At 40.6% G+C, this 13,521-nt stretch overlaps 1 protein-coding gene across 2 annotated transcripts in view; it reads right to left on the bottom strand.

The window, feature by feature from the left end:
* The window catches only part of eif3ea (eukaryotic translation initiation factor 3, subunit E, a), a 53,221-nt gene that overhangs the window by 13,839 nt on the left and 25,861 nt on the right, over positions 1 to 13,521 (bottom strand). For both annotated transcript variants that reach the window (XM_022216305.2, XM_022216306.2), the window contains one exon: positions 2,622 to 2,731. In XM_022216305.2, the coding sequence (XP_022071997.1) occupies positions 2,622 to 2,731 (110 nt within the window). The remainder of the gene's footprint in view (positions 1 to 2,621; positions 2,732 to 13,521) is intronic.

The raw sequence follows: 13,521 nt of genomic DNA, 5'->3' as shown, positions 1-13,521 counted from the left end.
GCGGTTCTCCTCCGGTCCGGGAGACCAGACGAATGGATCCAAATATTTGGAATTTTCGGACTTTTGGCAGCGTCTTCGTCATGTCAAGAAACCTCTTCTTAGATAAACACTTCATGTGCTGCTGGAATGGTCACAAAATAAAAGCCCATAGAATTCAAAATACGCCTTCAAAATATAGGCCGGAGGGAACGCTTATTTTAACACGAGCAAAACAAAGGCTTGCCAAGATTCATGAACTGATCAACAGACCTTTAAAAGAGCAATTTACATGTGATTTGGTATAAATACATGACATGCATATGCGTAACACATGCCTGTACTTAGTACATGGTAATTGTTTATTGAAGATTTCATCCGTCGGAAATGATGCATCAACTGAGCATCCTTGGCAGAGTACTGCACTCTCTGAGTGCTTTTCTTGTGTGGAATTGGTTCAGGTTATGTGGCATCACTTGTTTTGAACATTTTTTGTCATCTGCAAATTGATTTTAGGTGGGGGGTAAAAAAAAAAAAAAAGCGAGTAAATCGTGAATCGGGATTTTTTGTGAAAAAATTGGAGAATTTTTTTTAGGCCTTATCGCCCAGCCCTATCAAAGTGTAAAAAATGTCTATTTCCTGATACCACCACAAGGTGGCGCTATGACTGTGAATGTATATAACCACAAAGATGTCGTCAGGGCGAGACTTTGATCATACATGTAAAATTTCAGGCAGATTGGAGCATGTTCAGGCGAGTTAGACAACACTTCCTGTTTGATGCTGAAGGATCAATCATAGACTGTATATAAAGTGGACGTAGCATCTGGCTCCAAAATTGAAGCCCAACCGGAAGTGTCAAAAACTTGCAATATCACGCCATCCGCTAGGGTTGGCTCCAAAAAGCTTTTGCTCCATAGACCCCAATTCATTTTTGGAAAAAATTAAATTTGATAGACTGATTTTCTACAGCTCAGGATTTTTTCCCTGTTAGTTTTCATGGTCAAAATGAGAGATCAGGTGGCCGATCTTAAAATAAATAAATACTGAATTTTAAATAAATCCTTAAAGTTGGCGGAGCCAGGGGGCGTGGCTATACTTGATTGACAGTCCCATTGACTGGTCCTGCCCCGAGTTGCTCTCCGGTCCAGCCTGTTTGATGACGCTTTTTACGTCACTGGCTCCAAAAATCCAAAATGGCGACTAGGAAGTAGCAAAATCCGGGCTTCATTTTCTCGGCGTTGAAACCACCGGGTGACGTCACGGTTAGTTCACGCCTGGGATCAATATTATTGGGAGTCGCCATGGACACGCCATTTGACTTTTGCAGAGTATTTTGCTGACTTTTCATCAGGAAGGACTGTTGCATATCCTGGCCAAATTTGAGGTCTCTCGGATTTACCCTAGATGAGTTATTAATCCCAAAAAATTTACAGCTAATTCAAGATGGCCGACTTCCTGTTGGGCTTAGGGCATGGCTGTAATTGACTTTTTCGTGTGTCCTGATGTGCTGCATATGCCCCCCAAATATTGTGGCTGTAGATGAAACGTTGTGGTAGTTGGCCTAACTTCTTCAATTTTAAAGGTGGCGCTATCGAGCCATTTTGCCACACATGTGCGCAACTCCCATAAAATATCAAATTTTTCGCCAGTCCTGATGTGTATGCCAACTTTCACGCATTTTGGGGTATGATAAGGCCGTCAAAAATGCAATTCAAAAGTCTGCCAAATAATAATAAATAAACCCTAAGGTTTCAATAGGGTCCTAGGCACCGCTGTGCTTGGACCCTAACTAGGCACCGTCGGTGCATTTGCACCGCCGGTCCTCGGCACCCCGTCGGTGCCTTTGCACCGCCGGTGCTCGGACCCTAATAACATATGCACAGTTCACCACCGGAGCTTAGATATCTTGACAATGATGAGGATTACTGGCTAAGAAGAGTGAAATGCTCTGTCTTATCTTGGTCACTCTCTAAAATTGATGTAAACAGGCAGCCAAATCCTATAATCTCTCTTAATTGCAGACAATTACTTTCATCTTTTTTCTCTCTTCTAATGCTCACTATAATTAGCATTTACTAAGTTTCTTGGTTTTGGGTATGCATCCAAGGTCAATTTTATTTTAACGTAACTAAACTTGCTGTCAATTGAAATGTACAGAACCCTTGACCTCCACTTACCCTGTGAAAAGAGCTGAAATGTTTCTGTGCACTGGAGCAGTAGGGAATGCCAAAAGCCGCCTAAACCCTGACATCTTCCTAGAAGAAAACCGTCTGTGAATTGGCCTCAAACAGGTGGTCTTAAAAGTCTAGCAAGCACAGAAACCTGTGGAGACCTGGAAGCAGTAAAACTGCATAATGCTTAATCCCCAAGATGTGTGGGGTCAGCATAGCTGTGTGTGGACGGGCAATAAACACTTATCTATGAGGGAAATTCCACTAATCACAAAGTCGACTTTCTTACTTCCTGCTGGCTGACTGCTTAGTGTTTACAAAGTCTAGTGATAGCAAATAGCATTTCTCGTTAGTCTTCTAGACGTCTGTCTGAATTCTCTTTTCAAACGTGTGTCTCCCTTACATCAGTACAAATGAAAAGCTCAATTTGCAAACGGTTTCATTCTGTTGGTATCATATAGAATCTCAAACCTGATGCTAATACACTGGTGGATTCTGCAGAAGGTCTCAAAGATGAAGAGCCGGGCATTCTCAATGAAGTCCTCCAGACAAGCAACCAGAAAGAAGTCATTCACAAGGACCTATGTGACAGAAAGCATGTTATGTGAGAGCATTGTAGAGCGGATACTTTGCAAACACTTGTTTCTGGAAGAGTATGTGATTAGCCAAAAGGTTCTGTTACAATAGTGTAAGGTTTGAAGTAAATTGAACTCTTTGAAATTCACAGAAGTCAGAGCTTGGACCAGACTGAAAAGCAACAGACTTGTGAGTGCAACATTAGAAATTTCAATCTGTCTGCCTGTAGAAATTCATGGCTCATTTCAATAAGGAAATATCCATTCTCTGAAACTAAATTTCAATCTGTTTTTGCTATATTGAGAGTAAATGCAGTAGGACTAGCTGCATTTCTGTTACCAAGGGATTTATTTTGGCAGTAGTCTTAACCCTTTAAGCTTCAGTCAATTCCAGCCGTTTTCAGTACAAAAAAATCGCTAATATTCTATTTTTAACTAAAAAAAATTACGAAAAATACAGGGAATATTGGACGCACATCGCGAGGTGCATTTCCTTGAAAACGACCGATTCGTGGATTTTATACCGACTTCAGGACATGTTTTGGACAAAATAGTTTACTGGCTTTCAGGATGTAAAAGGTTGGATTATGGCCGTTTTTTGTGGAATCTTTTTTCCGTGTGTAATAATGAACCCGGAAATGTGAGTCGCACTGTGTGCATTGAAGCCATGTATAGAGAACGGATGGATGAATATTTGTTTTTGTCGGACAAATGTGTTTTTCTCACCCGCTGTGGTAATCACATCTGAAAGTGGTTTATACCGGCGGATTCATGAGAATCTAAGCTTTCCATCGGCGTATAGTGTTTGTATAATCGGGTTTGCAGCCGTCGGACATTCTTGAAATTCCTATGCAAATTAGTAGGTGTACCGCCGGCGGTACACCTACGACGCACTGAAGCGTAAAGGGTTAAATACAAAAGCTTCCTCTGGAGGTCAGCAACCACAGGTTTTACTTCCAATCAACCACAATCTTCAAATTAGATAACCACTATATGGGACAATACAGTCAGAACAGAGCCAACAACAGACATGACTGTCAGCAACATATCATCGGAATAAGGTCTAGTGGTTCAGTGTTACTTTCCCATTGCAGTAGCACTGAATTTCACAGCCACTATTATCCAACAACTGCAGCAAACTACTCCGAATAAACTCTAGTTTTTTCAGTCGTCCATGTACAGTATCACCCATGTTTAGTCTACAGCTTTGCTTAGACTCTTTGACAATGCTGCATGTGGCTATTCATCTGCTATAAATGTTCATGACCCTGCTATGGTCCCCAAGGTACCACTGTGCTAAATGCTCACATTTGTCAGTGCTTGCTGCATTTCATCTCTCCAGTGAGAGCTATTTCACATCACAGACCTCTATCTTCAAAAGTTCTTGAAGAATCACCAGCTCTTTGTTTGCTTAAGCTTAGAAAGCTGCTATCTGTTCCTAGTTCTGGTGGAATAAATCCCAACTACATGGCACTATCAGGCAACACACATTTCAGCTATTCAATGCTTATCTAAGCTTGATAAACGTTGAAAAGTTAAGTGCCATAATTATTGTCATCTGGGATTCAAACCACAAAGCCTAAACAAATCTGAAAGGGGCTTGAAGAGCCCTTTAATGCACAATCTGAGGGCCTGACTATAGGTAGGCCTATACTTTTCATTCTTTGACATGCAAGCATCTAACATCTGACAATGATTCCAGATTCGGGTGGAGTGGGAAAGAAACAAAAAGAACTTGTATGGCCTGAGCAGAACAATTTGAACCAAACTAAGCTCCCCATTTGAAAGTACTTGGCTCAAACTATTGTACCAGGAACCACGAACTGGAGACAGAAGACCTGAAAACAATACCCATATCTTGCTTTCACAGCAATCAGTAAATAGATGGGTGCCACTCTTCTCAATGGCTCAAAATTGATGCATTACAAATGCTCATCAAGACGAGAGCCCACCCCAATGGGGTATCCATTTACCTCAATCACTCCACGGTCCGTGAAACATCCTTTACCTCTGAAATAATCTACTTTTAAAGCCTGCGTGTGAATTTCTGAAAGAAGAAAATATGCACTACTGACTTCAAACAAGCCCATTTTGGGGAAAATGTTTGCAGACCATCACTGGTAATGCATTAAAGATGCTGTTAACATTTTAGGAACCACCCACCTTAGTAGACCTGCTTGTGAACTGGACAAGGTCAATAAAGGGCTTTTTTGTATACTGGACATGCTCTGATAAGACTGACAGGTAGGTTAGTGCTAAAAGCACCTGGAATAACTTGGGCTCTGACCAGAGAGGTCGTTGGGACTCAGCATCTGTTTCAACCACAGTGTAGTTTCAGTAAATAGATCCCTACGAGGAGAGGTCAAGACAACTCAAAAGTGCATGCAAGTGTTTAACAAGGTCGGTGATTGAGGGATGCGTCATGTCTCAGCTGAAATAGGATACCGCTCTAAGGTTGTTGATAGTACATGTCATCATTTGGAGATGGCCTCTGGAGGCCTTTGCACAGGAAAAATCTAATTGTCTTTGGAAAGTGCTTGGAATTTTCTCAGATCATGTACAGATATTTTGAGGCTGTAACTAAGTCAAAACAAATCTAGTCAATGATTTTGCTTAGAACTGCTCATTTGTTAAATATTGATTTGGGATGCTGATGACTCTTTTTATTAGCTTAAAATAATGAGTAAAAATTAAATGGAACCTTCAGTTAACCACTGACAGGAGTTATAAACAATTACTTTAGGGAAACAGCATTTGATCAGGCCACATGTTTTTCATTTTAAAGGTTTATCGTCAAAGGCAAGAGATGAAAAAGAGGCCAAATAACCCAAAGTTTCGCTTTTTATTCCTCGCCAGCTTGAAATTATCAAGTCATTTGGGAAAACATAAATTACAGTGTGTATGCAGGGAATAAACTATGAGACACCTGTTGTATCTTTGTATTTGCTTTATGTCTGATGAACATGTCCAGAATGTAGTTAGAGTATCTCAGCATCTCCTGGGAACAGTAAGTAACAGCAACATTTAGGATCAGGAGACGATTTAAACAAAAACAATCAAATAAATTTATTATGTAGCATGGGGCACAAATTGAATGAATGCGGCCTGGAAGTCAAAAAGGATATTCAGTCACGAGATTAATTTTTATAACCATTGACCGTTTCAGAGGAACCAAATTAACCTGTACAGTTTGGAGCTCTGGTAGTTTGTTGTGTTTATCTGTTTGTCTCTCATATACAGACACAGCCCTGCCAATAGTGTCAGATAATTGGATTGATCTGCAGGTGGTGGAAAAGTGCAAAGAAACAAAACAAAGGCAGTGAAAAAGATGCTAATATATACTAATTCATTTTAAAACAGAAAAACAATCTCCATCCAGATGAGTGTTTTGCCAGAGTTGTAAACATATATGACAATCTACATAGATTGAGCATGCATGTGCCTATGTGAACAAGAAGCAGAGGGCTAGTCGACTGCTCAATTGTATTGAATAGTATGAAGGCAAAAAAACAGCAACCAAAACTAAGACGCCTTTGTTTTCTTCTGGAAAAAGTCGCGTGGTATGGGCATGACAAATCAGAGGTCACGAACTGACCAAGCAACAACCTCCGTGTCTGAAAAATTAAGCCACTGCAGACCTTCGAATGGCCACTTGAGGCTGCCTACAAAGCTGAATGAGGGCTATGTTAAAACGTCCAATTTTACAGTAGATATAAACATATTTACAAGCTCGCACAAAGTGTTTTGCTCTCTATATGTAATTTAACCATTTCTAACAGAGGGTTCATCCATCTTTATAAACAATCTATGGTAGTTACTGACAGCACCAATCAGAAAGCCAATGTGTGTTTCCAAAACTGCCCATCCAGACTAAAGCACAAACTAGACAAGGTAAGCAGCATTTACAAATGTCATCGTTGTAGGGGTTCTACAACTGGTTTAGGTCTGATTAGTCAGTCTGACTCAAAGAATGTATACTGCAGATAGAAGCCTGCCACTGGCCATTAGGGCATGGTGATATGGCCAAAAAAATCGCGATATAAATAGAAATATCACAATAATGGTATAAATGACGATATATATTTTTCACTGGACAAAATACTTAAGCAGCTTTTATTGGGATAACAATCCCAAAGTACATCCAATGTGAGATTGCTAGCAAAATTAGTGCTGTGAGCCAACAGGACAAAACTGACCAATTATATTTTCAAAAGCACTTTATTACTTTTGTTGAAATGCTCAGAACATGGTAAAATAGCAAACAAATAGACCAACTTAGAGGTAAGTCAGAATGTAAACATTTGTAAAAAATAAAAAACTTGCCACATATTGCACAAAAACAAAAAGCCACATTTGTGTAATAATATATATATATATATATATATATATCTGAATGGATGAATAATGACTAACCTAAGGTAGTAGATTCTGTGCCAATGGACCCAAGATCTATTTATTCAAGTGCACTTAACCTTTTTGTTCTGGAAATGGCAAAAAGCAATGGTCTAACCTCTATATAAATCAGAATGATAAACATTGTAATACATTTTAAAAATCTGAACTTAATTAACTTGCTTGGCAAAAATATTGCACAAAGGACTTCCGTATGGCGCAAGAACAACAGGAGCACAAAACAGAGGCTCCAGACAACTTTATTTTCCCCCCCAAAAGAACACATGATATTCCATACAGAAAGCACAGCTGTAGCTGAAAAGGGAAACAGAAGATTGACTAGTAATAATTTATGACGAAACCGAAGAAAAACATAAAGCGCTGACGGAAAGTGAGGCTAATGTTAGCATGGCTGCTGAGCAAGAGACAATGGAGTCTGTCCAAACTACGATAATCGCCAAGATACAGGCTGTTCGTGAGACGTGAAGAAAGAAGCTCAGCGAAACAATAGGACACTCAAGACGAATGGTGGATTTCCGAGGAGGAATAAGTACAAAACTAAATAGCATTTCATCTGAGTTAAGAGAAATAACGGACAGAATTGAGGCGACAGAACAGAGAGTGGCCACGTGAGGAGAGCTATGCCAAACCGCGGAGATGCTGAGCTACACACTTGAGCTCCAGAATCCATTCAAGCCCAGCTAACGGACCTGGAGGCTCGCTCCCGAGGATCATATTCGTATCCACGGTATCTCGGAGGGGGCCGAGGGCGATAACATGAAGGCTTTCTGGAGGAGTTTTTCAAAAGTGAGCTGTCTCTCACAGAGACCCCCCCTCGGTATTCAGCGTGCCACCGGTCACTGGACCCAAACCGCCGCAAGGTGCCAACCCGAGGTCCGTGCTTGTTTACTTCTTGGAGTAAACAACTAAAGAGCAGGTGCTCCGCTCCGCTTGGAGAAAGAAGGAGATTCATTATGACGGAAGAAGAGTGTTTTTCGAGCAGGATACCCGACTGAAATACACATGAAGAGAAAGCGTACACCAACATCAGAAAAACTCTCAAGGAGAAGGCCATTCGCTTCCAGATGCTTTACCCAGCAAAACTCAGAGTGTTTCTCGACATGGGGCCAGTAATCTATAACAGCGTGGAGGAGGCGACGCATGACCTGAGGAAGAGGGGACTCATCCCGATGGACATGGAGCAGACCGCCCACGCGGGACACCCTTCGGCAAGTTTAACCCTTTAAGCTTCAGTCAATTCCAGCCGTTTTCAGTACAAAAAAATCGCTAATATTCTATTTTTAAATAAAAAAAATTACGAAAAATACAGGGAATATTGGACGCACATCGCGAGGTGCATTTCCTTGAAAACGACCGATTCGTGGATTTTATACCGACTTCAGGACATGTTTGGACAAATAGTTTACTGGCTTGTGTTGTCTGGATGTAAAAGTTGGATTATGGCCGTTTTTTGTGGAATCTTTTTTTCCGTGTGGTAATAATGAACCCGGAAATGTGAGTCGCGCTGTGTGCGTTGAAGCCGTGTATAGAGAACGGATGGATGGAATTATTTGTTTTTGTCGGAACAATGTGTTTTTCCTCACCCGCTGTGGTAAATCACATCTGAAAGTGGTTTATACCGGCGGATTCATGAGAATCTAAGCTTTCCATCAGCGTATAGTGCTTGTATAATCGGGTTTGCAGCCGTCGGACATTCTTGAATTCCTATGCAAATTAGTAGGTGTACTGCCGGCGTACACCTACGACGCACTGAAGCGTAAAGGGTTAAGACAAACCTCCTGGGAAACAGCTGGCCTAACATCACGTCGACAGCGAGAGATTCGCCTCAGGAAATTTTCAGGACAAACTGCAGGAGTTCAGACGCAATGAGGAGGCAACATGAAAGTTTTGGTATGGTGAGTAATCTTCAAAACCGGTAAGACTGTCACAACCAATACCACAAAAGACTGTACAATACAATCAGGTTTATTTTCTTACCGTGAACATTTCTAGTTAAACAGACTGCATGTCTGGGAGCCGATGTTTACTTTTCTATGTGCACTGCTCTGACGTTAACCTGTCAGGGAGATGGGGTGGTGCGAGGAGGGCACCTTCAAAGTTAAAGGATTCCCCCCAGTTCTGAAGTTGAAATTATACTTCAAGGACGGAAGTCACTATTGTTCACTCTGTACGTCATATTCAATGTTATGTTCATTTTGGTACACAGACAGATGTTTTATTGTTCTGGTCATCAACGGATGTTTGACGATTAAGATACTATCTGACTATCTTTTCAGTAATGGAATGCATTATCAAGAGTATAGAGTGATCACTCTTAATGTTAATGGGCTGAATAATCCCATAAAGAGGAGTAAGGCCATTGCTAAAATGAAAAGGGAGAAGCAAGATATAATTTTTTGGCAAGAGACTCACCTTACAGACAGCGAACAAGAGAATTGTGTAAAATGGATTTAGAAGTCATACTATTCTTCATTTGAGAAGGGAAATGCACGGGGTGTAGCATATTAATTTCGAACAGAGTAAATTTCCAGTTTTCCTCACAAATTGCAGATAAAGAAGGGCGTTATTTGTTGGTTAGAGGCTTTATTGACAATAACATTATTGAATTTCTACAGACCACCGGGAACTAATAAGGTTAATTAAAAGTGTTTAACATGATAACCTACTGAAGGCATCAGGTGTGCCTTATATGTGCTGGGGACTGGAATATTTAATTTACATCCTACCTAGATTCAACAATCAGATTAAAAAAAAACCTGAAGCTTTATACACTTAAAAAAATGATTCAAGAAATAGGCATGTTGGATGTATGGAGAGACTAACCCGAGTGATACAGGTTTTACTTTTTTCTCCCACTCACATCTGGTACATATTTAGAGAATCGTAATTGTTTTATGTTAGTGCTGACAGACTATAGGATATAAAATGTGACATAGGGGTTGAGAATTTCTGATTCTGCGGGGGGTGGTAATCTGACATTACATTTAGAAAATTAGACCAAAAAAGGACTCTGTAAAGACTAAACACCCAGCCTCTTATACCGAGCCCAATGCCTGAAATAGTATAGAGGAAGAATTTGAGAATACACGTTACTTAATGACAATGGGATGGTGTCTCCAAGTAAGTTATGGGATGCGGCCAAGGCTGTTATTCGGGGGCAAACTATAATGTGGTCAAGCCCGTAAGAAGAAAGAAAAGAGAACAACAGATGACATGGTCACATATCCGCTGCACATGTGATGTCTATGAGTCTATATGCAAAATAGTGATAAAGGGCCATAACTCTGTTAAATATATCGCACAGGTCTCATTTTCGAACTTGATCAAGGTGTCCATGGTGTGAAGCTACATACTAATTGTTGCTGTAAAATTAAACGTTCACAGTCACATAGTGTGCCATCTCCTGGGGGCTAGCCCACCCTGTCCTGAAACCTAGTCCGCCCCTGCAGCAGTTTACAGCTTGTCAGCGTGCAGTTGCTTTCTGTTGCTAATTACGGGCTAACCGTGAATGCTAGCTCAAAGTAACCAGATGGTGAGTGGCAGGATGAGTCACGGAAGAGTCGGTATGTTTAATGTTGCTGTAGAGTGAAAAATGACCGAGAACGGCAGTTTCAAAATCGCGTGTGTGTGAGCAGCACAAGCTAAATTTGCATTGAGCCTTATGGAGGGGCGATTCAGGTTCCCGTCAATAGGGTGGCGTCATGACGTAACAATGTGCCAGGTGAACAATGTCGGACTCATATGAATGTACAGGGTCTTTACTATAGTCTGTGAAAGGACTGTCCTTGTAGTATGTACTGTTTGGCAGGATGGCGATTTAAGTTCAATTTAAAAAAACGGACAGTTTTGTCCCTCTCCACACTCTAGTACAGAGGAGCATATGCTCTAACATTGGATTTTTTGTTCAACCTAGGGGTTTTTGGAGGCTCCTGTATGGAAAACCATAAATCCCACCGTCACAATATGTACATGCCTGAAAAGAAGAGAGTTGGGACTTTTTTTAAGACTAAAATGAAGTCTGTAGGTGAAAGTATGGCGAAGCAGTAGCGTTTGGAAAACAGTGCATGACATGGTCATCAATATCCCCCGCCACATGTGATGTCTATTAGTCTATATCCAAAATAGTGATAAAGGGCCATAACTCTGTTAAATATTATCGCACAGATCTCATTTTCGAACTTGATCAAGGTGTCCATGGTGTGAAGCTACACACTAAATTCCGTAATCCTAGCTGTAATAGTTTCCGAGAAAACCTGTCCCCTTCATCTCGGATGGACGCACGGACGGACGGACAGACGGACGGACGGACGGACGCCAAACCTATACCCCCCTTTTCCACTTCGTGGAGGCAGGGGATAATTAATGATCTGACTGCAAAACTAAAATCCCTGGAAATCAGACATATGAAGTAAAACGATACTGATGTCCTAAATAAAATCAGAGAAACAAAACAATCCCTGAATAACATATATGAAGGTCAAATAGAAAAAAAGACTTAAATTTATTAAACAAACATTCTATGAAAATGGCCCTAAATCTAAGAAATTACTGGCGTGGAGGATGCGCAAACAAGAGGCAGAGAGATCTATTTACAAAATTAAAGACCCATTCACAGATACAATACATCACGATTTGGATATTATTCAACGCTCATTTGAAATTTACTACAAGAACTTATATTCACAACCCCAAGCAGCTGAATTAGTAGCTGTATCAGATTTTTTATCATCTCTTGACTTGCCATCGATAGGAACGGAGCAGAATAAAATAACAACTCAGGACATAACGGATGAAGAAATAAATAAAGCCATATCGAGACTGAGAACAGGTAAAATGCCAAGAGCTGATGGCTATCCAGCGATATGGTATAAAACTTTTCGAAAAACCCTTGTTCCGGTACTTAAAAAAATGTTTTAATGATGTCCTTAGGGGCGGAGAAACGCCGTTGTCCTGGAGACAAGCTATAATTTCAGTGATTCCCAAACCGGGTAAAGACAGAACAGAATGTAGCTCATACAGACCCATATCAGTACTAAACATAGATTACAGATTATATGCATCTATACTAGCAAAAAGGATGGAGGATATTGTCCCAGAACTAATAGATCCAGATCAGACCGGTTTTGTAAAACAGACAAACCCAGGACAACGTGCGACGAGATCTTCACCTCATTAAATGTATGAGAAATAGCAACAAGGAGTCTATGGCTGTTAGCCTTGATGCTGAAAAAGCCTTCGATTCCGTTCGATGGGAGTATCTGTATTAGGTTCTTAAGCGTTTCGGCTTCAATGATCAGGTAACTGGATGTTTGAAATCTCTATATTGTTCCCCCACGGCCAGAATAAAACTAGAAAAGCACTCAGAGAGTGCAGACTCCGCCAAGGATAGAGAGGAAAACAGGAAACCCATGCAGTAAAGGATCATGACTGGAATCGAACCTGCATCTCTGACACAGTTCTGTTTACGAATCACCTTCTTAACACTATCTGGACACCCCTGCTCCAATTTGTTGGACGCTACTAACTATACGTTTTGTCATATTTTGGACCACATACTAAAACTACTAAAAATTCAAAGTGATCCAGAATCCTTTTTGAATTGCCACCAAAATTTAAATCAGCTCTTCTCTTACATAGCTACATCACCTCAAATTTCATCTGGATTTGCCCAGGCGTTTTTCAGTTATCTTGCTAACAGACAGACAGACACGCAAACGCCGGGTGTCATATAACCTCCTTGGCGGAGGTATTAACGGTTCCTTATTAATAAGTAGTGCTTGAGAGGGGATGTCATCAGGGGTGTCCCTTAGCCTACACTTTTCCCGCTCTTTTCATTGAGCCATTGGCTCAAGCAATAGGAGAAGATACAGCAGGGGTATTGGTTGGAAGTACACATATAAATATGTTTATATGCAACGATATTTTTATGACCCTTAGTACCCAAATAAGTCTCCCTAAACTACTGCATTTCACTTGAAAATTTGGCTCATACTTTGGTTATCAGTTAATTTACACAAACCCAACTTTTAACCTTATTTGAACCACATGAAAACATTTATAAATCATGTAATCTTAAACTGACAGATATGTGATTAATACCTTGGAATACAAATACACGAGATTAACTAGCATTTTACGAATACAACTACATTTCTATAACAGCTGACATCAAGGCAGACCTCCGTCGCTGGTCCTCATTACCAACAACATGTACAACGGATGACATAATTAAGATGAACGTTTTCCCGACTCCTGTATGTTTTCCAGTCATTGCCAATTGAGATACCACCTAAGCAGTTTAATGAATGGAATAGGATGATATCTACGTTTATCTGGGCAAAACAAAGGCCACGAATTAGGTTTCAGACACTGCAGCTACCCAG

The sequence above is a fragment of the Acanthochromis polyacanthus genome, chromosome 12, assembly GCF_021347895.1.
Source record: "Acanthochromis polyacanthus isolate Apoly-LR-REF ecotype Palm Island chromosome 12, KAUST_Apoly_ChrSc, whole genome shotgun sequence".
NCBI lineage: Eukaryota > Metazoa > Chordata > Actinopteri > Pomacentridae > Acanthochromis > Acanthochromis polyacanthus.
Note: the sequence above shows the minus strand (reverse complement) of the source record. Positions and strands in the feature narration are given on the sequence as shown.